At 38.7% G+C, this 27340-nt stretch overlaps 1 protein-coding gene across 1 annotated transcript; it reads left to right on the top strand.

Annotated features, from left to right (window-relative positions):
* Positions 1 to 27340, top strand: LOC140938898 (uncharacterized). The gene is made up of 10 exons (XM_073388459.1): positions 1 to 3945; positions 4453 to 4550; positions 5378 to 5497; positions 7584 to 8631; positions 10136 to 10396; positions 12665 to 14934; positions 22886 to 23013; positions 23906 to 24026; positions 24345 to 24427; positions 25848 to 27340. The coding sequence occupies exons 1-10, from the start codon at positions 216 to 218 to the stop codon at positions 25897 to 25899; spliced, it is 7911 nt and encodes a 2636-aa protein (XP_073244560.1). The 5' UTR covers positions 1 to 215; the 3' UTR covers positions 25900 to 27340.

Below are 27340 nucleotides of genomic sequence, written 5' to 3'. Positions count from 1 at the left end.
TCCACTGTGGATGTGTGAACAGTGTTACAAAAGAGGGGGCTAAAAATTTTCTAACTGCTCCTGGTGACCTGGCTGTTTCCCAGGAGGATAGAAATACCTTCAAATCATTGATTTCCCATGTTGAGGAGACCACTTTGAAACCATGGAGTGATAACCAAGCTGATTTCCTAGTTCTAACTCGCTTTGAGGATGACAATCTAAACCCAGTGAACTATATGTCAGTCCTAAGTTCTTTTGGATTTGCCCAAGGTGACAAAACTTCATCGGAAATGGTAAAAAGCTACATAAAAAAGCATTGTGACCAATGCTATCCCAATGCTCCCCTTCTGATGAATAACCTTGGGGTGATGTTCAGTGAAAATGCACTTTATGAGGAAAGCCAAGATTGTTTTAATATGGCCAAACTTTACTGTCAACATCAGGACAACATTAAAGATGCAGTAATTACTTTGAACCAAGCAGTTCTGAAGAAGACCTTGGGTAAATACAAAGAAGTGGCCAATCTCGCTACCACTGCAGCTTCCTTGTGTCATGACATCTCTATGAGAACAACAAATGATGCCCAACTACCAGTGAAGTTGCTGGGAAGAGTTACTAATATGTTACAAGAGTTTGGAAACCACCAAATGTTGAAGAAGATTCTGAGAACTGCTGTTCACTTTGACATCCCAGGTGCTGACAAAGCTGCTACAACTGTTTTATCCAGGCAATTGATGAAAATCCAGCTTGAGGGAATGGATAAAAAAATTGAAGCCAAAGAAGTGAAAGATTTTATCTCCCGTTTACTTGCTTTGCTGGCTAAACCAGATCCTTCTAAGATATCAATGGATGCTGAGCTCTTAAGAATTGTTATCAATGCAGCAAAGCTTTGCCGCAGTATTGGTCAATGCAACGAAGCCTGCGAGTTATTAAAGAAATTGCAAAGTATTTTCCTTCTTGTCCATGGTGAAAATAGTTTTCTCTATGGATTATTACTATACCAAATGGGCAGCTTCCTGCATGGCTCTGGAAGGCTTAATGATGCTGAGGCTGCACTGAAACAGGCTGAAGGTATCTTGATTTTTTATTGTGGAGAAAGTCACCACTCAGTTGCCTTTTGCAGAAGTATTCTGGGTTCCTGTATTTTGCTAAAGGGCAATGTCAAAGATGCCTTAGAGTACCTAAATAAAGCCTTGACAATCTTTAAGAAGCTAAATCCCATTCATCCAGAAGTAGGGGAGATTCTTTTGAAATTTGCCTTCTGTTATACTGAAGAGGGGAATTTTCAGCAAGCCCAAGAAACCTTGCAAGAAGCAGAAACTATTTTCAAATTGTCCTGTGGTGAGGTATCTCTCAAGACAGCTAATGCATACTTTCAAGTAGGAATGATCTTGCAGAGGTTTAAACAGTTCCGTTTGTCAGCTGTTGAGAAAATACAGAAAGGCATAGATGTGATGATAAATCTTGGAATGAGTTTAAATCATTCTGATGTCATGTTTTGGAGCAGTTTTTTGGGGGTCTTAAAGCACTCTTTGGGCATGGTGAAAGAGGCAGAAAAGTGCTTTATTGATGTCCAAAACAGTGTTCCCATTTGTGATTATGTAGGCAGCAAGGAAACAGTAAGCCTTACATCCGAAAACTGGTTCCTACACTACAGAGACACAGCTGATGATAGGAGAAGCAGATCTTCATTCGTGAAAGCGCAGGTCATTTCTCTTGTTAATTTGGTGCACATGAAAGGATGTGACAGGAGAATCCAGTATCTTGATAAACTTGTGAGCTGTGTGACAGAAGAAGAAATAGATGAAATTAATGTGAGGGATTTTGCAGGCCAAGATGTGTTTCTATTTACTCACAAGATTGCTTCATTTAACCGACCTGCAGTCTTAATTATACATGTATTTGATTCATTGCCTGATAGATTAGGAGCAGACAATGACAATGGCACCGATTCCAAAATGTTCTTGTCATCCTCTGCAGAAAAATCACCCTTTACTTTGTTTTTGAGGATTCATGGTAGAGGTCTGGATATGAAAGAAATCAACAGCATGACTTCTTCCTTTCGCGAGAGTGTAAAAATGCTATTTCTGCAACCAAAGTTTAGAAAAGGTTTCAAAGAAGGAAAGGATCTGTATTTGGAACTCCCAGGTTCAGCAGACATTTCTTCTTTTTCTAGTCACCTTGACTGCCTCCCTTTACTGGTTGAACTGGAGTTAACAAAATCACAAGAACAGTGTGATGATTTTGATTACTTGACATCTTGGCAATCTTCTGTGGACTTTGGTGTGCAATCTGTACCACATGTCTCTTATTTTTCCTTTAAATGTGTCAACCAGTGTGAGACAGAGTTTGTTTTTGACTATTTGAGCCAAAATTTGGGTAAAAATTTGGCACTTAAGGGTTTCCAAGAAGATGTACAAGTAATTTCTGATGTTTCCCCAGAAGAAAATGTTGCTAAAGTCATTGTTCAAGAGTCTCAAAATTTGTTTTTAATCGTTGTTGTTAGGAATCTTTCAGTCATTGTAAAATGTTGCTCTGTTAAGGAATCAGGTGCAAACTGCCTTTGTTCCTCAGTAAGAAATGCTCTGACTGTCACCATTGAGTCATTATTAGAAATTGTCAGCATAAACTTTGAGACCCCCATGCTGCTGGATTGTGAAGGCATTGGATCTGTTCTTGGCCATGAAGAATATTTGAATGGTAACTGTAGTCAAAGTGTAAACTGTAACCCAGTTGGTTGTAGTTTAACTTTAGAATCTGGGAATTCAACAATAACAGACGGAGAAAGCAAAACAGCTTCCAATTCTACAAGGAAACTGAGAGTAACTCTGTTAAGCTCTGAATGGAGCTCTACAAAGGGAGGTTTGTCAACCCTCAACCGAGAGCTAGCCATTCAGCTGGCTAAGAACCCCAACCTGGAGGTCAGCGTTTATCTCCCTCATTGCCGTGAAGAAGATAAACAAGATGCTGCAAGTCAATTTGGTGTAAATCTAACTGAAGCAGAACAAATGCCAGGATATGACCCAGTTGACTGGTTGTCCTTTCTACCAAAACACCATACTGTGGATTGTATAGTTGGACACGGAGCTGTTCTTGGATGGCAGGTGCAGTTTATTAAGCGTCATCATAACTGCAAGTGGGTTCAGGTGGTACATACTTCTCCAGAAGAAATTGGAATGTACAAAGGATATGGAAAACACATTTCTAAAGGTGAGGAGAAGCACCAAGTGGAGGTTGAACTCTGTAAATTAGCTGATCAAGTAGTAGCAGTGGGACCCAAGCTTTTTGAAGAATACTCAGGTTACCTTCGTGCCTGTGGAAAGGATCAAAATGTTTTCAGTCTAACTCCAGGCGTTTTCTCTGAATTTGCTGAAGTAAGGCTTGCCAATGAAGAGAGAAGAACATTTAAAGTGTTAGTGTTTGGATGTGAGGATGATGAAGAATTCAAGGTGAAAGGATATGACATTGCTGCTCGTGCTGTTGCCCAGTTGAAAGACAAGCACTATAAACTTGTGTTTGTTGGTGCACCAAGTGGAAAAGAGGAAGAAGTACAAGATTTATTACTCGATTATGGCATTGATCCCAGTCAACTAACTGTACGTTGCTTTAATGGAAGCAGAGAGGAGTTAGCTCAACTATTTTGTGAAGTAGACCTTGCAATAATGCCTTCGCGAACTGAAGGATTTGGACTTGCTGCCCTTGAGGCTTTATCTGCTGGGCTGCCTGTGCTGGTCAGTGGGAACTCTGGTCTAGGTCAGGCCTTAAAGAAAGTTCAATATGGTTCAAGCTGTGTGGTGGACTCAGAAGATCCTAAAGACTGGGCCAGTGCAATCAAAGCTATCCGTCACAAAGACAGGGACATGAGACTTTTGGAGTCTAGAATCCTACGTAAAACTTATGCAAAAATGTACAACTGGCAGGATCAATGTAATAGACTCATTGAAACAATGCTTAACATCACTCAAAGTAAGGAATATTTAGAGCCCTATGTAAGGTCTCTTATTTTAACTGCCCACAGTAGTTATACAATATAATTTGAAGTTGCCTTAATAGTCTGTAAGGAGAACGTCAAAAAATAGCATGCATTATAAACATAGGGAGATGTAAAGGGGATCTTTAAAGAGTGCAAAATTTGGATACATAATTATTTCCATTCTCGGGTTAAGATGAATTCAACAAATTGGCCTGCTCCCAATGTCTAGGTCTTCATAGCTCAATTGGTAGAGCACTACAGCACTAACGTAGAGGCTATCAAATCTCAATGAAGTCCTGAATTTTTTTTTGGAGGGTGGGTGGGGGGGTTAATTTGCAATAAGTTGCAATTGCCTCTGTGATGATCATAGATGTATCTTCATTTGAAATTTGCATTTCCGCAGTTCACATCATCTTCATTGCATGTTCACCCAGTCCCTCCTTGTTTACCCCGTGTATGATTTAACCTGCTAGTTTAGTCATCAAATGATTTTCTTTCAGGCTCATCGAAAGGACTTCAACCTTTGAAAAAAGACAAAAGACCAACTCTCTTACAACCTTGGGGACGTGCAATACCACTGGTTACCCAAGCTCAGAATGTGAGTGTCTAATACAGTGCATGGTGTTGTGGTTATGTGTCAGTTGAAATGTAATGATATGTAAGAATAAAAAGGATACTTGTGTAGTTACAAGCAAACCATATCCAATACTGTAGACATGATAGAAGTAGAAAATAATATTATTATGTTTCACAACTTGTATGAGTGGACAAGCTGTGTTGACACAACAGATAGAGTTGTTTATGGAAAATACATCTCATTAGTTCCCTTAGGGGTCAGCTGCTTCTAAAAGTTGTGGAGTCATGCAAGTTGCACAGGTGGACAAAGTTATTGTGATGTTAGATTTGTTGGCAGAGTGGTTAACAAAAATAAAAATGATTTTTAAACATGCAAACAAGATACAGTGCATGTAGTTTGCAGCCAGGTCCTGGTTCAGTCCCTTGTTAATATTATCTTCAATGGCTTTGGCTTTTCTGCATTTTTTTTTTCTTCTAAAATTTGTCTTTTTCTTTTTTTCTAACTTTTATTGTATTTCAGTGTTACATGTACATGGAATGTTTACTTTTTCCAAATTAATAATTAACACTGACAACAACCAAAGGTAACTTGAGGATAAAAACATTTTCCAGAGCAACTTAGTGTACTCACCGCTAGAGACACCCGTGATACAGTTTATTAATGACATCATTAGAAACAATCCCATATAGTGACTTTTGATAAACCTGTAGATTCTCCGTTGTGAAACACCTTTAATTTTCTTGTGAAACAGAGACATAAACGTTTAGTTCGAGAGTTACTCATGGCCTTATTGGTATTTCATCTAATCCTACTCTAGCATTATTATTTTATTGGTTATTGTGTTGCAGGTTGATGAGAGCAGTGGAAGGTCACTCACCCACCACAGTGAGGCACATGAGTTTTTAGGTGAACAAGACAGACGAACTCACCAGGGGTGTCAACCACTCAAATCTCCTGTCTGCTTGGAAGTAAGTTTGAATTAACATTGTTTGAAGGATGTAGTAGTAGTGTTATTATTAACAACTGCGTCGCTGAGTGGAGGTGGGTGCCCGGGATGTCCAGGGGCTTCCACCTATGGCACGGCCAGCCCCTAGACAGAGTTACGCCCCCATGGCTGGCAAACCCACGCCCTCCAGCCATGAGCCCCCACGCCAATGGAACCAGGCACCTGTCACACTGATTAACAGTGGAAGAATTAAGGGGGAGAGGGACGGGGGTAAAAGAATGATCCAAAGGCTAAACGAAGAGAATGGCCGCCACGAAAACACTCTACTAAGCACATGGAGGTGATGCAAGCAAGGCTGACCGCGCTTGAGCCCAAACGACCGACCGCTGACCACGCTCGCGCTCCTTGTTGTTAACTCTGTTAAATAAATATTTATTTAACCTCATCTAACACTAAGTTAAGGTTCCAAGATGATTTGCCCTTTGCAGTACACTGTAAGTCATTCACTTGTTACATTTACAAAACCACCATGCTGGAAAGCAAAATAGCTTTTAGCATTTGCAAAGTTCTTCAGTTGCGTAGTTGGTTTGTTTACGCCCCCACAGAAACCCAACTACATGACTGACAAGCGATGCAAATGACTTTATAATTGCTAAAACCCTTGCAAGAGGGAAACCTCAGCTTGCAGGACACAGCATGGAGGTTTTGCACCATATGAATGGCTAGGGCCTAGTAAGTGTGTACTGCATGTAATTTGACTTCTTTACACCCAATCACATTATACCCACCATGCTCATTTTCTGCCAGGATCTGGAAGATATTTCCGGTCTTGCATGAAATGACAATCTTAGTAGACTACATGTTGCTTTCACTTCTAGGTAGGGCTGCAACGATACATTTTCTCATGATACGATAATATCTCGATACAGGTGCCACGATACGATACACAATGCGATACATCATTATACATAACTGACAAGTGATGTAATCTTACTAAACTGCTTTGAAATCATTTCCATTCATAACAAAACATGGTAATAAATTATTAACACGCTGTCATTAACAGAGCACGATGGAAAACTTGTATTGGTTGTTGAGCCAGTGTATCGTAGTTTCGAGAAACAATGGCGACAGATTACAGTTTCGTTTGCAACATTTCTCACACCTTTGTGATCATAAAATACCTTGAATCCAAATCATTTCAACACCTTTGATGTAAGTGGGGAGCAAGGGATGGTGCAGTGGTGAGAGCGCTCGCCTCCCACCAATGTGGCCCGGGTTCAAATCCCGGCGTCGACACCATAGGTGGGTTGAGTTGGTTGTTGGTTCTCTCCTTTGCTCCGAGAGGTTTTTCTCTGGGTACTTCGGTTTTCTTCTCTCCTCAAAAACCAGCATTTCCAAATTCCAATTCGACCAGGAATCAGGTAGATGAAGAACCACTTTGTGGATGTGCTACCTCCAAATCATTATTTATTTATTTATTTAATGAGGATGGTGCTGGTTCTAATTTAGCTGTTCCACCAACACAGAAAGACATTTTCCGACAAATAGCGTGTTTTACCTGTGGGCGCGCAAGACTGTGTCAGCTTTCAACTCACTGGAACTACACAATGTACACACGTGTGTGTGCCACCATCTTGAAAAATACATGTTGGATTGGAAGCAACATGCAAAGCTGTATGAAGCAAGGATGGAACTTTCTTGTTCTTTTGTTTAATATACATAACTATAAAAGGGCTTGGGTTTGCATAAGGAATCATTAAAGACAGTAATTTCTGAATGTTGATGAAGAATCATAATATCATAATATGTTGTTCAGATTTTGATGTTCGTATCATAGCAAGAAATAATTATCGCAATTCACCGATGCACCAGTGTATCATTGCAGTCCTACTTCTAGGTGGTATGGACAGAAGGTCTATTAACTAAATGATTAGTTGCTTACAAAATATAGAAAAATTTATTTGCCAAAACCAATCACAATCAGGCACAGTAACAAGAAAGTTGTACAATTAAGTTACCTTAAGATCATTAAGGCTTTTATACTAACTATAACAGCAGGCTTTTTGCATGATAAAAGTAATAATGTGTAATCTTTTCTGTAACAGAATCTGGACATCATCCACCCTTTGTACTATCCCCGTGACAAGTTTCATTATGTAGATGTTGGCCTTTGCCTTCTGGAGTACCTTTTAAATCACTCAAGACCTGTATCATATGGAGAGAAAGGATTGAACAGCTGTGGAACATGGTCAACTGATGTTGTTGTGTGTGGCAGTGACATTTCAAATGATTCCAGTCTATCTTCAAGTTTGATCTTTTCAAGTGCTACTTCATCTTCATTGAACTCAGTGCCTACAACTGCTTCTACGGTCCCTCTAGCGGACTATAATCAATTCACATCAACAAAGTCCCCATGTGAGAGCTTATCATCTTTTGACAAGAAATGCAAGGCAGATCCTTCTTCTGATGTAATTTATGTTTGTGAATCCAGAGAACACCTGTCTGATGATCCATTAAGAATTACAAAGAGCAGTAGACTGTCTGTTAATTTACCAAAGGAGCCTTCACTGTCTGTTGATGCATGTGCATTTTCACAATCAAGTTACGAGGAATGCTTAAATGTAGAACAGAGTTGTTTTCATCCTGAAACACAGGAGACTAAACCGTCAAAAACATTCACTATCGAAAACATCAATGGAGCTGAGGAAGTGCTGATAAGTTCTACTGATCAGAAAGCTGCAATACAGAATATTGCTTCAAAGGACAAGGACTCAAGTATTGGTAATGACATCAAGCTCTTGACAACTCAGTATGTTGAAGATTTATGTGCTAATCAAAGTTCAAAGGTTGAAGAACCTCAACAGAGTATTCAAGGACCATTGTCTGAGGCACGTTTAGACAAAGTTGACACAGGAGCTGCAACTGAGGATTTTTTTAGAACTCTGCTGGCCAATTTAGAGGATGAATTGGCAGCTTCTCAGAAGGATCATTATGAATTAGAACAACAGATAAGAAAACTGGAAGAAAAGTTGAAGCAGAGTGAGGAGGAGAAACGAGAGCTTCAAGCTGACCTAGGGAGATACCTCTTTCTTGAAGAAAAAGAGAAGCGCCGTGGAAGGCTTCTTGGTGGGGCAACTGCAGTGCAAGAGCCTGGTAAGCCAGAGATGTACTGATAAGTGATTAAACTATTTTTCGTAACAACAACAAAATTCTCAAATGTCGTTGGCTATCAACTGTCCTGATTTCAGCACTACTTAAGTATTTTGACAGTACGCACCATCGCACTTGTGCAGTCACATGTAAATGGCTTTTTTTTCACTGCTAGCAGCCTAAAATATCACAAATTTTGTTTTGGTTATGATTAATTGGTAACAGAACTCCATGTCCTCCAATTTGGTCTGTAATCATACTCGTGATTTAACAAATTGGACCCCCACCATGCAGTCATCCAATTTTGTCTATCACTTGTATGATTAGAGACCAAATTGGACGACTCCACTCAGTCCTATTGCCATTATTAACTTGTGTTTGGTGCTGAGAATATTAAAGAACTGCTTCCCTTAGTGGAGGAGGCAAAGCCAGCCTCTAAATAGAGTTACACCCCGACGGCTGGTAAACCTGTGCCTTTTAGCCATGAGCCCCCATGCCAATGGAACCAGGTACCTATCACTCTTATTCATCAGTGGAAAAATAAAAGGGTGAGGGGGCGGGGGTATAAGATAAACAATAAAATTGGTAAATGAAGAAAGTGGCCATCAGGAAATGCTGTGCTAAGCACCTAGAGCTCATGCAACACTGACCACACTTGAGCCACCAAACTGACTGCTGACAGACAACAAGAGACGGTGCTCCTTGTTGTTAACTGCGATAAATTTCATGAGACTTCATGAAACAGTGAAAAACTGTCTTTTCTAAAACCCTCCGGCCATTGTGGGGGGGGGGGGGGGGGGGGGGGGGAGAGGCATTTAAAAAAGGTTTTAAAAAAAGGGGTAATGGACAATGTGTACAGGTAACAGGTTTGCCAGCAATGTTTTTTTCAAAGGGTGCCCAGTGTATGTCTCAGTTGCAGGTCACGGTGTTAAAGGGACAAGAGGAGCCTACACTACAGAGGATCTGTTCTGTGGAACAAGATTCTCTCAGAGATTAGAAAACTGCCTAGTTTAAATGTTTTTAAAACTTCAATTCATGGGAAAGATTTTTCTAATACACCATGACCCATTGTAACTCTTATTATTCATAATGTAAGTTTTTGTATTTTTAACATTATAGTCAATAGTTCCTTAGTCTTTTAGTCTTAGTATTTTAGTCTAGTTTTAAACACGATTCCTAGGAAGACCATGTAAAATGATACGATTTCGTGTATAAATAAAGATTGATGATGATTGATGATGATGACTAAAGAAAGTTGTAAGGCTACATTGTACAGATGTATGCACCGCATGTATGCAAAATCATCATGTCGACCACAAATAAGGTTATTAATGTCATGCAGTAATTTTTCACCCTCGAACATTGTCCAGTGACTGAATGTCATAATATCTGTATACAATTTTTGTGTATATATTCAGGCAAATACCGGATCTTGTCTAGGTGTTATTCTTAGTGGACAATAATTATTTTGCAATAACCTAAAAGTTCTTGATTTTCCTTCCACTAGGTCTCCTCCTGCATTCAAGGCTCCTAGAGATCTCTAACTCATTATCATCTACAGAAATGAAAAAGATCAAGTTTTTGCTCAAAAGCAAAGTCAATGGTTTCAGACTTGCATGTATAACAGAGGCGTTTGAACTGTTTGAAGAACTGGAAACTAATGGATTGTTTTCCTTAAACTATATTGGGCAACTGCTTGGTGGAATTCAGCGATATGATCTTGTGGAAAAACTTGGAATTCATGCACCCCTATCAAGGAGTAGAAAAGGTCAGAGAAAGTTCATCAACTTTAAACCAATGATTATATCAAAAAGTTTATTTTGAAGTAAGGGTACTATCGCTTTGTGCAATGATATAACATTCAACAATGGTTAATTGTGAAGGAAGAACACCTTCTTGGGACTGACTGTCAGGGTTCTATCTAGGGTATTTGAGGGGTAGAAGGTTCCCCCCCAAAATGCCCAGCTTCCCCACCCCCCCCCCCCCAAAAAAAAAAAAAACATTTCGTGATCGTTATAGTGTATAAGTAACTGCATCGGAAAAGTCATCCAGACACCACAAGGTCAGTGCATATGAAGTAAGTACAGTGAAACCTCTATTAAGCGGACACCCTCGGGGAATGCTGTAGTGTCCACTTAATACAGGGTGTCCGTCTAATACAGGTTTCGATAGATAACGTCATATGAGTTGTCAAATGCCATTCAAATGAACAGTGGAAACGTTTACAATACTCCCAGAGACTATGACGATATACGTTTGCATTGATTTCTTTATCAAAGTGAACCAATTGATCATAGTACCACCATAAACATAGATTGCAACTCAAATTTGAAGAAATCAGATGAGTGAAACAAGCTCTGTACAAACAAAACGAAATAGAAAACAATACAGTACAGTGAAACTAATCAAATAAGTTCGTCAACTCAAGTTTTTAAATGTAAAAATCGAAAAATTTGCAATTCGAGGCAATGTGTGGCATGTTGGGTGGTGGAATTTAATTACAAGATTCCGTTAATACAGGTTGGCAACAATAGAAATGACCATTTCAGGTACTTTTTAGGTGTCCGTCTGTATTCCCTGTCTTAGGACACATGACAAGGAACATGCAGTATTATTTTAAAATAAAATACCACTGTAACATTTCTCAAATTTTGTCTCAAAATGCACCAGATTGCATCTCTGCATGTATTCATTTCAAAACATTTCCGGGGGGCATGCCCCTGGACCCCCCCCCCCCCCCATGCATGCCCCTGGTGGCAATAATATACCCTCCGAGCAAGAACAAACCAGTGCAAAAGTTAATTGCAAAAAACGTATTTAACTGCTATGAGAAAAGAAGATCATTAGTTCTTTAGCTTAACATTGATTATAGTTCCACTAGTGTGCAATTTGTGTTATGATTTTAAATTATTTGGATAAAGTAAAGTCTTGTCTTCTCTTGTCTTGGCATGCCCCTGGACCCCCCCCCGCCTAGGAAGCTTGTGGCCTTTGGCCACTCAGGACTTCTCCCCCAAACGAGAAATCCTACATGGAACCCTGCCTGTAAGTTGACTGTGGATTGTCTGTTGGCCGACTGTTCATCAATTATTCTCCTATATATAAAGTTGCACTCATCGTAGAAAACTATGGAGAAGGGGGTAGATATTATTTTACTTGATTCCCGAAGAAAAAGAAGTCTGTAAGAGGTTTAAAGTAGTACTGACAATAAATTACATGCAAGATGTTGCTTAAAGGCGAGAGTTATATCAGCCCCTTTCATTATTGTGTTCTCCAGGGATTAGCGTAAGTGATTTCAGGCTGTTTTGCACCATGATAAACCATGAAAAAAATTGTGTAAGGGCCCTGCCTGTTTTTATACTAATTTAGTTACAGCAAACTTACCACTTGCTCCAAGCATGCTAGCAAGTCATCAACTGAAAATAAAATTGTATATATTGATCGACCAAGTATAGAAACTCAATAAATCAGAATGGGAAATAATTTTTTACAGAAGTATGTTAAGTGCCCTGGCCTTTTAATATAAGCCAGGCTGGAGGTGAGCTTGTTTTGTTACAAGCCTTCTTGCTTTTCATTGGAAGATTTCGTTATTGTCATGCTTACAAGTCTGTTTACAAGATTATTTACATGTGAAAACAGGAAGGTTTGTAACAATGTAAGGTCACCTCCATCAGTCCATTTATTCAAAGGCTAAAGCACTGAACACAACTGTGTAAATGGTCTACTGACCAAATCATAGACATTCTCCTAATTCTGCAAAATGCTGTTTAAGATGAGCTAAAAAAATTTTAAATTACAGTTTTTTTAAATCTGATTGCTCATGCTGAGCACGCTAAATCACGATGGAAATGGCAATAATCCAAAATTATCACAACTGTTGATGGAGTACAAAATAAAGGCACCTCCTTTGTGGTTTAAAGCATTTTTTGCTTCTTACATTGAGCGAATCATCTGATGTATGGCTCTTATTTTTCTATATTACAAATCAGAACAAAGAATCCCCTAACATCGCATAATACTTTTTTTGTTGTTTTTATAGGATCAAACAGTTCTGTTGAGTCAGACCATGCTTCCAATTCAGCCAAATTTGCCCCGGTACAAGACAACATTTTGGATGAACAGACAGATGGACCTGAAATGAAGATACAGATGGATTATGCACCTTCCTCAAAAAATTATTTTGAACTTACAGGCAGTGATGAAAATGGTACATCACCAAGAGCAGATGAAATAGATCATGGTCAAAGCCAGTGCTCATCAATTTTATCCAGTGGAAGCTCAGTTGAGGAAGACAGTGACATACGTTCGTCAAGTAAGAGTGTAGAAAATGTTGTGCTGGTCGAGGAAAGTCCTAAGTCACCCATCCCTTCAGATGTTATGTTTAGGTCAAATTCCAGTCACAGCTCGTCTGATTTGTCAGCAAATTCTGACAAGACTGCACCACCAATGTCTAACAGCATTTTACAAGCTTCTTTTGAAGTTGATGTGTTTCAAGTGATGTCAGATGGTTCCCAGTCAACTCCTGGCTACAGCGACCCCAGTCTCGCCTCATGGGATTCTCAAGGGATCTCTCATATGATGGTAAGGCCAAGCAACGAGCCAGCAGATGAAGATGGCCAGCTACGAGGGGCATGTGCCGCCAATGGCGAAGAAAGAGTGGTTGAGTCTCATGATTTCTGTGATGGAGCAGTAATGGCAGTTCCATATCGCACAAAGACAATCACTGAGTGTACAAAAACAGATTCTCTAATTAGTTCAGATTCTAGCCTTGCCAGAACTCAGAGTATTGCAAATGGAGGAAGTGTTTCTTCAACACAGCAGCAGGTGTTTTCAGATGGAGAAAGCCAAATTACTCCACCATCGTCAGATGCAACAGACTGGAAACGTCAAGGTGCTAGACCAAAGGAAACTCAACAAACAGTGGTTGAACAAGCACCATCGGAGCCTGTTGTATATATAACCGATGGCTTAGCTGGTGATTTCTTAGCGAGACATACCCAAGACAAATCCCTTCATGACAGCATCTATCAAACTGATGTTGGTTCTTTCTTCAATGACTTTCCATCGCAGAGGACTTCCTTTATTGGCGGTGACATATCTCAATCTAGCAGAGCCCAGGCGTACTTTGGCGATTGCCAGGTTGCATCCGGGACAGAGCCTTTTATTGGAACTGGAAATTCATTTGTAAGTGGATCTAGTAGACATCAGGGTGGCCCTTCAAATGCGGAACCTTTCAGTGACAACTCAGGTCTTTCGCCCGGCCGTGTAGGAAATGATTTGTTCTCATTGCATAGTAACTATTTATCAAGAAATACTTCAACTGGTGCCAGCAACTATTCTCTTCAAAGTGACTTTGTACATAATAGCAGTAGATTTGCAGGAGTTGACCATTTTGATGGACAGACTTATTTGCCGTCAGCACAGCAAGCACCATATCCTCCTATATCAAGTGAAGACCCTGTTCTAAATAGAAATCTAGGAATGACTGGTTCAAGTTTTGCTGACCCTTCATGGGCAGGTGCAGCGCAAACACTACCTGGGGATCCTGTATATAATGCACCAAGATTTAGTAGCTTTTCAAGTGAGCAGCTTACGGGCTCTGTTCACGATGCAAATAGGTTTACTGGTGATGACGAAGCTTCAGCTTTTATTTCTAATCAGGGCTCAGATGAGCCGGCTCAGAAACCAAATTTAACACTTGGAAATTCAAGGACAACAACTGGAAACATTGATGATGATGCAAATTCAGCTGCACGGTATCAGCTTGGAAATTCCACAACTTTCGATGGTGTTTTGGCAGCGAGATCTACTCATGACACATCTGTTTTAGAACCACGTCTTGGTGACACAGACAACAATAGAGTTTCTGTGTTAAACAACACAGACTTTGGTACTGATTCAATAGAGGCCTCTGACAACTCGTTACTTGCTCTCGAACGGCGTGTTGCGGAAGCTTGTGCCCTTGTTGAACGCGTTCTTCGGGAGAGGGAGGAACGTGAACAGTTTGGAAGAGAAATAGAAAGGAAAGAACAGTTAATAAGAGAACAAAGAGCTCGAGAAAGACGTGAGAGAGAAGAAAGAGAGTTACGAGAAGCTGAAAACTGGCCACAACAACAAGAAGCCATCAATGCACGATCACAGTGGTTATGTGAACATTATCAACGGCACTGCAGAGTACGATTCCCTTGTTGCACACAATTCTATCCATGTCATCGCTGTCACAACATCTCAAAAGCTTGTGACAATGAAGAGGCTAAAGCTTGTCACGCCACTCACCTGAAGTGCTCTCACTGTCAGCATGAACAGGAGGTAATTTTTTATTTTCACTTTACACTAAAATAAATCAATAAACAATGAAGGCTCGATTACCAGTGTGCCGCTGTTAAGGAAATGTCTTTCTGTAGATTATCCAGAACTGGTTTTCTTTGCCTTTCTTTTATTTTATTCACTCCATTGAGAAAATTTGTAGAGATAGTTCGGCGCAAAGGTCAGGGTCAGATATTATATAAGGTTAGGAGATACCTATCATTGAAATTAGCGAGCAGGAGATAAAAATCGTTTTAATATTAATATTATTATTATTATTATTATTATTATTATTATTATTATATTATTATCAGTGAAGGCATTGATTCTGCTACGGAACATTTTACAAACATTTTAAATGATATATGCGCCTGTTCTCTCAGATTAGCTTGTACACAAAAGAAACCAAAAAAGCATAAATTATGGTTTGATAAGGACTGTGCCCTTTTAAGGAAAAATTTAAGGGGACTATCTAACAAGAAACATAAAAAACCTTATGATGAAAGTCTCAGACACGACTATCACAGCATGCGTAAAAACTTTAAGAAATTGGTTAAACACAAAAAAGCAAAATTACTAGATTCTCAAGTTGAGGACCTCATACAAAACAAAGACAGTCAGAAATTCTGGACTTACCTCAAATCTTTAAAAGAAAAACAACGCTCCCCCTCTAACAAAAACGATATTCCAGCTGACAGTCTATTTAGCCATTTTAAACGCTTACATTCGGTTTCAGACCCCCCTTCTTTTTATACAGATCCTGTTTCCTTAAAGGAAGACATTTCCAGTTTAGAAGAAACGAAAAACATTCACAACTACTTAGATAGCCCTATTTCAATTAATGAAATAGAAACTACGGTCAAATCACTTAAGTCAAGGAAAGCTCCGGGACCTGACAAAATTCGTAATGAAATGTTGAAAGCCAGCGTACAATTCTTGAAAACCGCACTCCAAAAATTATTTAACCTTATACTCCAAAGTGGTTTTTACCCTAGCTCTTGGTGCGAAGGAATAATAACCCCTATTTATAAATCTGGAAACAAGCAAGACCCGGGAAATTATAGAGGTATATGTATAAATAGTTGTCTCGGAAAGCTTTTCACCTCAGTACTTAATACCAGACTGAAAAATTTTGTAATAGATCAAGACATATTGCATGAAGCTCAAATAGGTTTTTTACCGAATCATCGTACAACTGATCACATATTTACCTTAAGAACACTAATCGATAAGTACGTCAATCAAACTACAAAAGGAAAATTATATACCTGCTTTATTGACTTCAAAAAGGCTTTTGATTCGGTTTGGCATGATGGCTTATTCTATAAACTCCTTCGGTACAACATTGGGGGAAAATTTTATGATTTAATAAAGCACCTTTATTCAAAAACTAAATGCTCCATAAAGTTTTCCGATTGTCAACGAACGGAATTCTTTAACTATTGCAAAGGGGTTAGACAAGGTTGTATCCTTTCTCCTATGCTTTTCAACCTATATCTAAATGAAATCCCTTTTTTACTTGACCGACAAGACACAGACCCTATTATTTTACCAAATGGAACTCATCTGAACTGTTTATTTTATGCAGATGATCTTGTTCTAATTTCCCATTCAGCCGAAGGACTTCAAAAAGCGCTTTCTGTGCTCGCTGAATATTGTAACAAATGGTTGCTATCTGTTAATTCAAAGAAAACTAAAGTTCTGATTTTTCAAAAGAAATGTAGAAAATCAGTCCTTAACAAATATTGTTTTAAGATAAACAATGACAAAATAGAAATTGTTAACAATTATACATACCTCGGTATCAATTTAGCTACAAATGGGAACTTCAATGTGTGTAAAATAAACTTAAAAGAAAAAACACGACGATCGTTTTTTGCGATACGACGCTACCTTGATTTCTTGAAACTACCAATTGACATAACCAATAAACTCATCAATTCGCTTTTCCTCCCCATTCTTTTATATGGATCTGAAATCTGGGGCATATATACTAAAGATGATTTTAACGCCTGGGAAAAAGACATAATTGAAAAAACGCATATATATTTTTGCAAACAGTCCTTAGGCGTAAATAAACAATGTCCAAACGTCGCTGCTAGAAATGAACTAGGTAGATTACCGCTGAAATTAACTATAGATACCTCAATTATTAAATTTTGGATTCATTTACAAAATATGCCAGATAAAAACATAGCAAAACAATGTCTACAACTCTCCCAGGAAATGGCCGATAACAACCAGCCAGGTTTGATGCAGAAAATAAAAACTATATGTAGCAAGTACAACGCAACCGCCATAACATTGAATGAAAACAACGAAAAAGTCTTCACCTCTTACATCAAGCAAAACATCAATAATGCTCTAACTGAGCATCAACTTACCCTCCTTAAAACAAATAGAAAATTGAATTTTTATACTACCTTTAAGAACGATAATAAAAAAGCAGAATTCTTAAATATGATTAAAAATCCACTTCACAAAACCTCACTCAATAAATTTCGACTAGGAAATCATCGATTACATATTGAAACAGGCAGACACACAGTACCTAAAACTCCCGAAAATTTAAGAATATGTTATCTATGTCAGACGAATGAAGTTGAAAATGAACTTCATTTTCTATTCTTCTGCAAACTTTATGACAATTTACGTTTAAAATTCTTCAGTGAAATATCTGATAGATATACACTTTTCAAGGACTTAGATGTGACTTCAAAACTTTTATTTCTCTTTAATAGTATAGATCCCTCTGTTTGTAGATCAATTGCTGCTTTTGTTTTTGAATGTATGCGTTACAGACATGATATGTTATTTCAGAAAAGAATATAATCTTTTTATTTTGCCATATATTTATAAATGATATATTTGTACTTTATTCATAAGTATTAGATAGGTAATGCCATGTATAGATATGGAAATACCTTAATAAATTGTTGTTGTTGTTATATTATTATTATTTAAAGCTTATTTAAGATAACCCCGGGTCAGATATAAGGCTTAAAAAGTTAAGTTTGTCTGCAAGTTCAGATTGGATGCTCTTGAACATAACAGAGAAAATTGTCCATGAAAATGCTTTTGAACAAAAGAAAACGAAACCCGGGTTGAATTTAATCCCGGGTTAAGCGCTAATCACCCTTTGAACAACTGGGCCCTGTTAGATAAGAAAGCTGATGAAATTGTTCTCGCCAAAATTTCAAGAAAAATAAGAATATGATCGGTTTCCGTGGTGGAAGTTTCTAAATGGCCTATTTTTAACCTGAAATTCGGCAGATAAGTCTCTTGGCGTTCGCCAAAAAGCCGCACGGAGAGATCTGGACACTTTCCATCAAGAGAAAAACTCTTTTCCTTTCACCAGAAAATAATTTTGGGCCTTTTCGAGACACCTCCGACGGACATAATTCAAAATCAAGCAAAGAACAGGTTTTCAAGAAAACAAAAACTGTAATTTAACAGGTCTTACCTGCTGCATAGGTTATCTTGTGATACGAGTTAATGACACATTTAGACCTGACATTAATCTAATCATGCCTTAGAACCTTTGGCTCAGCGAAAACGTGGAACTAATAATGATTAAAAATTTATTAGGCGCCTTTAATTTTCCATGTAAATATGATCAAAAGCGTGTAACAACTGATGCGAAGAGTCTAAATTTCCTCGTTTCGAAATGTTGCAGAGCGAAGTATATTATTTTTTCCTCACTGTTATTGTGAATTACCGTTATCAAAGTCCTTTTTCTCGAAAAAAAAGTGAGTAACATAACTCTAGCGCGATCGGCGATCGATAATTTTTTTCATCAAAGCACTGTCGCCATGGAAATCAAGAATTGCATTGCATTACTACCGTGACAACGTGACTGACATTTTGACCTTGTTTTAATAATGTGTATAAAAATATGTAAATTATAGACCACTTCGAGACTGCAGTGACGGCTTTCTGGGGTTAAATATTAGTGGACGGGTATTCTGTAATCTAGCCCAAATGTTCTATATTTTATGGACCTCTGAGGTAACGAACTTAACAAAATGGCGACGGAAGACGAAGATCTCTCAGCTTCTGTTATAGTTCTGTATATTTTTTCTGGAATGGTCTTGTTTTTCGACGAGTATTGCAACGAACTACGAGGCTGAAGATTCAAATAGCTGTGCTTTAAAGTGTGCGATGTTGTCGACGAAAGGAGGTGGTTTTAAAAGCTGGTTAGGTAACTCGACGCAAAAATTGTCATTTTACAAACATGTAGAAATAGTGCCAGTTTGTATTGACTTCGGTTTTAGTCGTTCTGTCTCAGTTTTCTCTCTATTTGTTCTGCTTTCTTGTTTTCAAAATTAAGCTTTAAGTGTCATATTGTTTCGATATTTTATACTGGCTTTGATTTATGTTGTTATTTGGAGTGATTAATGATATGGAAATAAGTGGCCCTGTATTCTGTAGTTTCGCATGGAGTAAATATGCGGTGAGACATTTTTCGTCAAGTTCTTAATTTTTAAAAATTTCTCAAACGTACGATATTTGTTTTTTGGTACCGAATGCGAGTTAACTTTAAGGAAAATATGTCCCCAACAGCCTTGGTCCATTTTGGCATGGTATACTATCAAGATCAATGCCATTGAATAAATTTCTGTGTTCGTAGTTATTTTTGCGGCATTTTACTTCCCGGAAATTTGGCAGTTAGAGGGTTTAAACTTGGACGTCTCCTTAAATACTGTTTAAATGTTGTGTCACGTTCAGTCACAAAATAGATCGTCACCCAGGGTGGCCGAGGTAGAGTTCAACATTTCAGAGTCGCTAAAATTGTTCCCGTCTGGCTTTTTTTTACCTCGCTCTGATTAGAAAAGCAATTTGCAATGGGAAAACCTACAAGAAGCATTAACTATAACGGACATTTAGGGTTCAAATTTCTGCGTTTGTGCGTTTCGAAATAAGAAGTTTTTCCACCCTGAAATTTCCTAAACTTCACAGCCGTCTTGCGGAGATTTCTTTTAAAAGCTCAGCTCAATTTCCAGGTATTTTAATTCTAGAAAATAACAGGCGTTTGGTGGGAACAACTCACATTAGGTTTTTTTATCTACCAAACAGCTATCTATGAACAAAACATGAAAGAAATCAATTTGTCAACTCTTCCACGAAATCAAGATTTTTCTCGATTTTTTTTCGAACCGCGGCTATTTGTCGTGCAGGAAACAAACAAGTAAATGAAATAAAAACAGCAACCAAAGAAAAAACAAGACGAAAAAAAAACATTGGAAAAACGGTTTTTCGCAGGGACCGAACTCGTCCTAACAGGTAGCAAAACGCAGATACGTGAAGGGCCGAGTAACATTACCCACTAGACCGCTCAGGCATCTCTCACAACACCGCTGTTCGTTTAAGTATTGGCTGAGACCAGGCTCATTGGTAGGTAAAAATGGCGAATACCGGAGCCGAACGAAAGGGCCGCCGCCCCTTTCTTCCTTCAATCCCCCGCTCGGTTCGCTCCTTTCTCCGCGGTGGCCCCCGTTCTTTGCCCTTTTTCTCCAATAAAGAGCCTAGTCCCAGTGTCGACCAGTGTTCCCATCATATAACCCGCGATTTATGGTCGATTTTAGGTGTATGATCACTAATCACTAGCAACATGACGTGACAGGGAAAACGCTTCTCTTAGAAAAACGAAACAAAAGCAATTAAATTAACTCCCAAAACCGTGGATCAAAGTCCTGTGGTTATAAACGTTGGATCTCTAGGGAAAAACATAACAAAACAAAAGCAACATGTTCCCCTATCGGAATTTTCAGTTTTAATGGAAAAATATAAGGACGAGATGGAGAATTTTTTGTGACGATAGTTTGGGAGCTCAATTTTTTTCATGATTCAATTTGTTTTTTAAAAGATGCTTCGACGAGTCGCTTCTAATTTTAAACCTTTCTAGAGAAGAGTTTTTTCTTCAAACAGAGGGTGTAGTCAACAACTGGATCTTTAGAGAACTTTCCTTTTTTGGCTTTTTTTTTGTCGCTTGCGTTGATTTTCGATAGTGAAGGTTAGCGAACATTCACGACCTGCAATAAAACAACAGCACAACAGACTGCGGCGTGCATTTATAATATTGATTTGTTTATAGGTTATTTCAACTGTTTTACGAGTGTCGTTTCGTCTTTCCAATGATTACAGATGTTTATAACTTTTTTTACGAGCCGACAGTCGTAATTTCCACTTAAAAAAAATGTAGTCCTTTTGAAAACCGTCTGCCCCAATAAGCGAAACATCCAAGAACACTCTCATTCTCGCAAGACTTTGTTTTTGCTTAGGATAATATATATATATATTAGAATTCGTCAATTTCTGCATTTTCCTAAATGGAAAATGGGAAATGCGTGCGGCGGAAGTAATTTGATTGGCTGTTTCGGCAAATGTAAATAAATTAAAACCGGAAGTGGCGGGCTTTTCATGAAGATTTGTATAAAGGGTTATTGACCATTTACAAAAATGTTCCAGAAAATCCGGTTGGACTTTTGGGGCATTTCAGCGGAAAATTTCCGGGAGCAACGGAACATCCGAAAAGGTACTCCTGGACTGCATGTTCTAAACGGAGATTCGTATTTCCTTTTTTCAAAGCTTTCTTTGAAACCAGTTTGAGGCCTTCGCGAACGTTTTTCAGTTTATGGTTTTGAATTGCGCAAATGGTAAACGCGATTCCGACACTAAACTTGCCACAGGTGGACGTCACGAGTTTCTGACGCGAGCTTTTGTAGCCGAGCGAGCCACGAATTCGTTTGAAAGTGATTCCTGGACGAAGTTTACCAGCCCTGAGTTGCCCAAACCGTCAACCTATCAGTTTGCCCATATAAATGGTCAACAACCAGGATGTCTTATTGTTCCGCCTTTCCGCCGGAAGTTTATTTACGAGTGAAATGAATATAGAGCCTTAGGACTGGATAAGGTACCATAACTGATACAATAGTTATACAGTCAACTTCTATTGTTGCAGGCATCTCTAAGGGAAGAGAGCGAAATCAGTTGTTCTTGATTGGTCTTTGCGGGGTTTCGATAAAATGCACAGTAATTTTCAAGGAGTTATAATAACTCCTCTAGTGGGGCTAATTTAACTCCTTACAGTGGAGTTATTTTTTGGGGAGCTATTTTAACTCCAAAAAGGAGTTTAAAGATTAGAACTCTTTTTCAGGAGTAAAAGTGACCCCAGATATTGAGGAGTTAAAATAACCCCCAAAAAGAAGTTATCCTGTACCTAAAATTTTTACTCCACTTTCAGAGTTAAATTAACTCCAAAAAGAGTAAAAACAACCCATGTAAGGAGTAAAAGTAACCCCATTTCGGAGTTATTTTAACTCCAGACTGGGAGTAAAAAGAACTCGTTTTCAGGAGTATAAATGACCCCAAATTCTGAGTTAAATTAGGAGTTAAAATAACCCCCCAAAAGGGGTTATCCTCTGCCTTAAATTTTTACTCCATTTTTGGAGTTATAATAACTCCCTAAAAATTACGATGTGCATTAGCCATGCCGGAAAGAAGGAAACCCGAAAGGCGGCAAGGCCGAGTGCTCAGCGCCTCAGTCTTGGAAGTCCGAGTTTTTGCGCTCGAGTCTCCTGCTCGTTTATTCCGAGTTCAAATGCTCGATCGTGCTTGTAAATAGCCAACTAGTTACCTCTCGACAGACAGTTTTCTGACCCTTATTAATTGTTGTGCTCAGATTATTTTTAAGTGCCTGTATTGTAAGCTAGCTAGAGCATGAACTTCTGTTTCAAACAAAGCATCTACTTAAATAATAAAAACCTGAGCAGAAATGTTTGCCCTGTGAATGAGATTAAGATCGTATTCGACTTTGTGTTCCTGTGTTTAGTGGAGGGATGGGTAGGGAGAGTGCTCTAATTCTCTGGGAGACGAGGTATCGTAAATGGTTTGGTTGCCAGTTTGCACTTGGGACTAAATTCTTGATTAAACTACTTTGTGATTTTTATTACAGATTGGTGAAGACAGTGCAAAGTGTCGTAAGTGTGGAGGAAAAATGTCTGCTTATTTCTGTGCCATCTGTAAACATTTCACCAGTGTGGACAAGAATCCGTACCATTGTGAAAAATGTGGAATATGCCGGTAGGTCTACATCCTTCTAGCAAAATTAAGAGTACGGTATGAACTATTAAATAGACGCACTCTCTCAAATAACACCTCTTGTGCAATAAACGCCCCGCTGCAATTTTAAGCTTGTATTTAACACCCCTCTCTGATAAACGCCCCTCGCTACTAGACAACCTGTGTTAATATATAGATTTAGCCACAGCTAAAAGCGAAGCTCCCATTGATAAATTTATAACTTAAATCAAACAATAATTTTGTATTCCACAAATCAGTTAACTTAAGGGTACATTCATATGACTTTTCAGGGAAAAGCTAAGTGATTTTGGAGTGAAACAAACCTTGTATCGAGTTGATATAGCCTTATATGTACAGCCAAAAAAACTCCGCTAAAACTGCTCTAAAATATTAGGACTTGTAATAATCATTGAATTTATGGATCCGCGGTCGTCTCATTCTACGAGCATGACGTCTGCACGAAAACGAGAATAAGGGAAACGAAAACGAGTCCAAAGGAGTCCAGTTTCCTGCGGCCCAGATACCCCTGATAAAATTAATAGGGGCGACTAATCGGCTTTCGCCCGTGACAGGTCGAAAATTTCTGCCTTTGTACCACAGGAACACCAGATTAGGATGCGTTCTGACGAACGCGAATAGCGAAATAAAGCAAAATCATTCAATTTATTGAATCTGGCTCTTGTTCCATGTCACGTTCCAAGTAAGGAATAGGATCCTAGCATCGAGGTTGGGATGTAAAAAACAATTTGGATCTCTAAAAGGCCTAATCTTACCAAAAACCACCTTTTGTTTCAAGAACCAATGCGCTTTTGTTTAGCACGTTTTATCAGGCGAGCATAAGTATTGCTATAGTGTTCTGCAATTGTTTCAATGTTACCGTTTTATCTTCCAGAATTCATCAGGACAAATCATTCCACTGTGAAGTGTGTAATGTGTGTTTAGACAAACGGCTTGAGGGAAATCACAAATGTCGACCAGATTCAGGTCACGACGAATGCTGTATTTGCTTGGAGGTGAGATTCTATCAACTGTGTTCAGTTACCATGAAAATCTGCCGCGCTTGTTTATTGCAATGATAGGCTTGTCATAAAAGAAAATGACTGATTATTCAAGTACAAAATTAAGTCAAAAGGAGGCCAAAAGAATGTGGACGTCGAAACAGGATTGTCGTAGATGCGGTTTCATTATATTTTTTGAGCAGGGTAGAGGGCAGTTTCATGCCTATCACCAGAGCAAAAAGACAGATAGTAGCTTCGTTTATACGTGTCTAAAGACTGTTGCTGTAAATTGCAATGCTGATTCAATTTTTTTGTTGTTTTCATTATTTGCAGGATGCATTCAGTGGTTGCCAGATATTACCATGCTCACACAAGGTCCACAGAGAATGTGCAATTGCAATGATACAAAACGGCATGTAAGTCATCAGGTTACTTAGGGCGCTTCTATTTTGAGAACTGACCGGCCAGACCCTTGCCGTCGTAATGAGAATTTCATTTTTAATCAAAACTATCCCGCCAGATCAGGCAAATCCTAAATAGTGTGCAGAAAGGAGATGGTTTTTCAGCAAATTCTCTTGGAAAAAGCCGATTTCATTGTCAAACTAACTGGTCTGGCAATCGTCCGGCCGGCCAGTTCTGACAAATGGAAAGCGCCCTTAGGCTTTAAATGGGCTGAGATACTGCTGATAATTACTCGTGCAGAGCAGATTGAGTTAAAGCTGAGGAAAGGGAAATGTTCTTTACTGTAATGTAGTCATGGTTGAGGGGACGCAACTATAAGCTCCTACAACAGCATACAGCTGTACAAAGGCTACCATTATTTGTCTGTTTATGAACTTACTGTAAGAAAATAATGTGCAGTAAGGAAAGTGATAGGAGACGCAGTGTCAGTGTTAGTCCAGCGGGAAAACTTCCCCTGTCTTTTTTGAACAGTAGTGTGTTTCCTTGAACTTTGCCTTTGAGTTCACTTATGGAAAAGGATGAAGGGCAAAAAGGCCAACCAATGATTGACACGACCATTTGAATTGATACTTGTTCTTAAGCACAGCCTGTACGATCTTACCAGCTGCGACCTCTTCATTCGTAGTTTTCACTTTTTCATGGCAGAAATGTTCATTAATGTTTCAAGGAGTAGTAAATTCTATTAAGTTAAACCGTCTAATGTATCGATTAACCTGCTGCCTCAACAGTCTATTTGAATTCTTATAAATTTGAAACAAGCAGCAAATACGAAAGTACCCGATTAATTAAGCGTAAAAGTCCCCCTTATTTTGGCTGGATATAACAGCCTTCATCAGAGTGCAAAGCTCATTAGCCACGATATGCAACACTTCTGTAATAAGAGGGCTTATTTAAACTGCATTGTTTCTCTCGAAGTACACTCAGCATTCTTAATGGAACACCCTGGGTAGCTCCCTGTCCATTATTTCGTCCTTTTTCTTGACTCTTTATAAGGAGAAACCTCAAAATCCCAACTGTTACAGCATTAGCCCTGTTACGCGCGGACGTGTGGGTTTTAGTCAAACTGTTGACAGTTGATATCATCCCATTTGTATATAGACAAATATGTAGATAAAAGAATAGAAATTAAATATCCCTTACACGTAAATTGACTGGCCTGCCAAGATAGAGTCTAGTTAACTGCGGGCCAAAATAAGGATTATTGTTGTTGTTGTTATTATTATTGTTGTCGGTACAGTGTCTATTTTCGAGAAAGTTTTCTGTTGGAGGGAAAAAAGGAAAGAGGTCAATGGTTTTTTTGCTAATATTTTAGTTCTTGAAAGGTTTGTGAATAATTTAATTATTTTTATCATTATTATTTTTTGTCTCTTTCAGTCGTACCTGTCCGATTTGTCGACACCCCTTGTATAGTCAGTCCAGGGAGTAAAATTTCTAGTAGAGGATCACTCAGTTCGTCACTTGATTGACCAAGATGGTGCTGATCAGTTACCGTTCGGGATATATAGTATACTGTTGCACTCAACAAAGGCCCGGAAGTTGGAGGTGTTAGTGTGATAACTTACTTTCGTTTATTTTTCCAAACTATTGTTAATGGAGACTTTGGAAAAAGTGTTTGATTATTGAACATTTGATCCCGGCTAATTCAGCAAAATGCTGCCTCTTCATAAATATCTATGCTAGCAATTAACAAAAATTAACTCATCCCTAGTTGTCTCTTTTATCTCTTAATTAAGTATTAATATTAACGAGGTAAGCAAGTGGAAGATGTGCGCCGTGGAAGACGGGAAGGAGGGAAAAGAGGAGATTATTGGCACCTCTGCCAGATGCCATCTTTGAAAGCAAACAGCTTATAAAAAAAACTTGTTATTAAACTGCCAAAGATCGCTGAAATGACATCGGTAAACTCATCGCCTTATGCAGAATTACATAAAAACCAAAAGATACAGCCAATGCTAACTGTTCGAGTCACGATCTGCTGTCGTCTCTTCCATTTCCCTCTTTCCCACTGCCCCCTGCGCTTAAATGCGCCCTCAAATCAGAATAGACGAGTAAGGGCAAGGCCAGGCTTTACTATCAAAGTTTTGCCCATCTCTGTCACAATCTCCTTTAAGTCACAATCGAGTAAGAGAACCGAACTTCATGGATTGAGGCACAGTGAAAAGCAATCAAGGCCATCAAGCAGAAACCAACTGATGCACGTAACAGTGGGTAAAGGAACCAGGTTACCTCATGGATAGACAAGAAAGAAAGCAAGAATGCTAAAATGCCTGCATTAATTGCTATTTACGGGTCAATAAAAGGTGCCAAGTAGTTGGTGCCACAGGGCTGTCATTAAGAACCGGGGACCGGGGATTTGCCCCAACTTCTATTAACGTGGCCTCCGGCTACTTTCACAGGAAAATAGATGAAAATAGAACCAAGAGAAATCCCTAGCTGTTTGATTCCCCGCCTACTTGTTGTATTTACCTGGCAACTTGAAATCTTAGTGACAGCCCTGCAGTGCCATTCCCCCCCTTGATTATCTCTACTATAAACACAAAAAACCTAGCTGATTGGCAATTATTAGGAGAGGAGAAATATATGTAGCCTTTTTTGAGCATTTTGGTGAGGCAGAGGCATTAAGCAGTATTCGAGCATTTTAGTGGTATATTTCCGGAAAATTAGGTTTTTTTCTCACAGAAAATTAAAATTGAAACATTTTTGAAGAGATATGACGACTTTAAAACAATGAAAAAAACTATATTCAAATTTCACCTTAATACAGCCATGTAGATGATCTTTTTTGCTTATTTGAATACATTGTGGTCGTACCACTTTGTTAGCCTTAAACCCCCTTAAAATGTTCAAAATTAATAAAGAAGGTCTCT

The sequence above is a fragment of the Porites lutea genome, chromosome 1 (assembly GCF_958299795.1).
Source record: "Porites lutea chromosome 1, jaPorLute2.1, whole genome shotgun sequence".
NCBI lineage: Eukaryota > Metazoa > Cnidaria > Anthozoa > Scleractinia > Poritidae > Porites > Porites lutea.
Note: the sequence above shows the minus strand (reverse complement) of the source record. Positions and strands in the feature narration are given on the sequence as shown.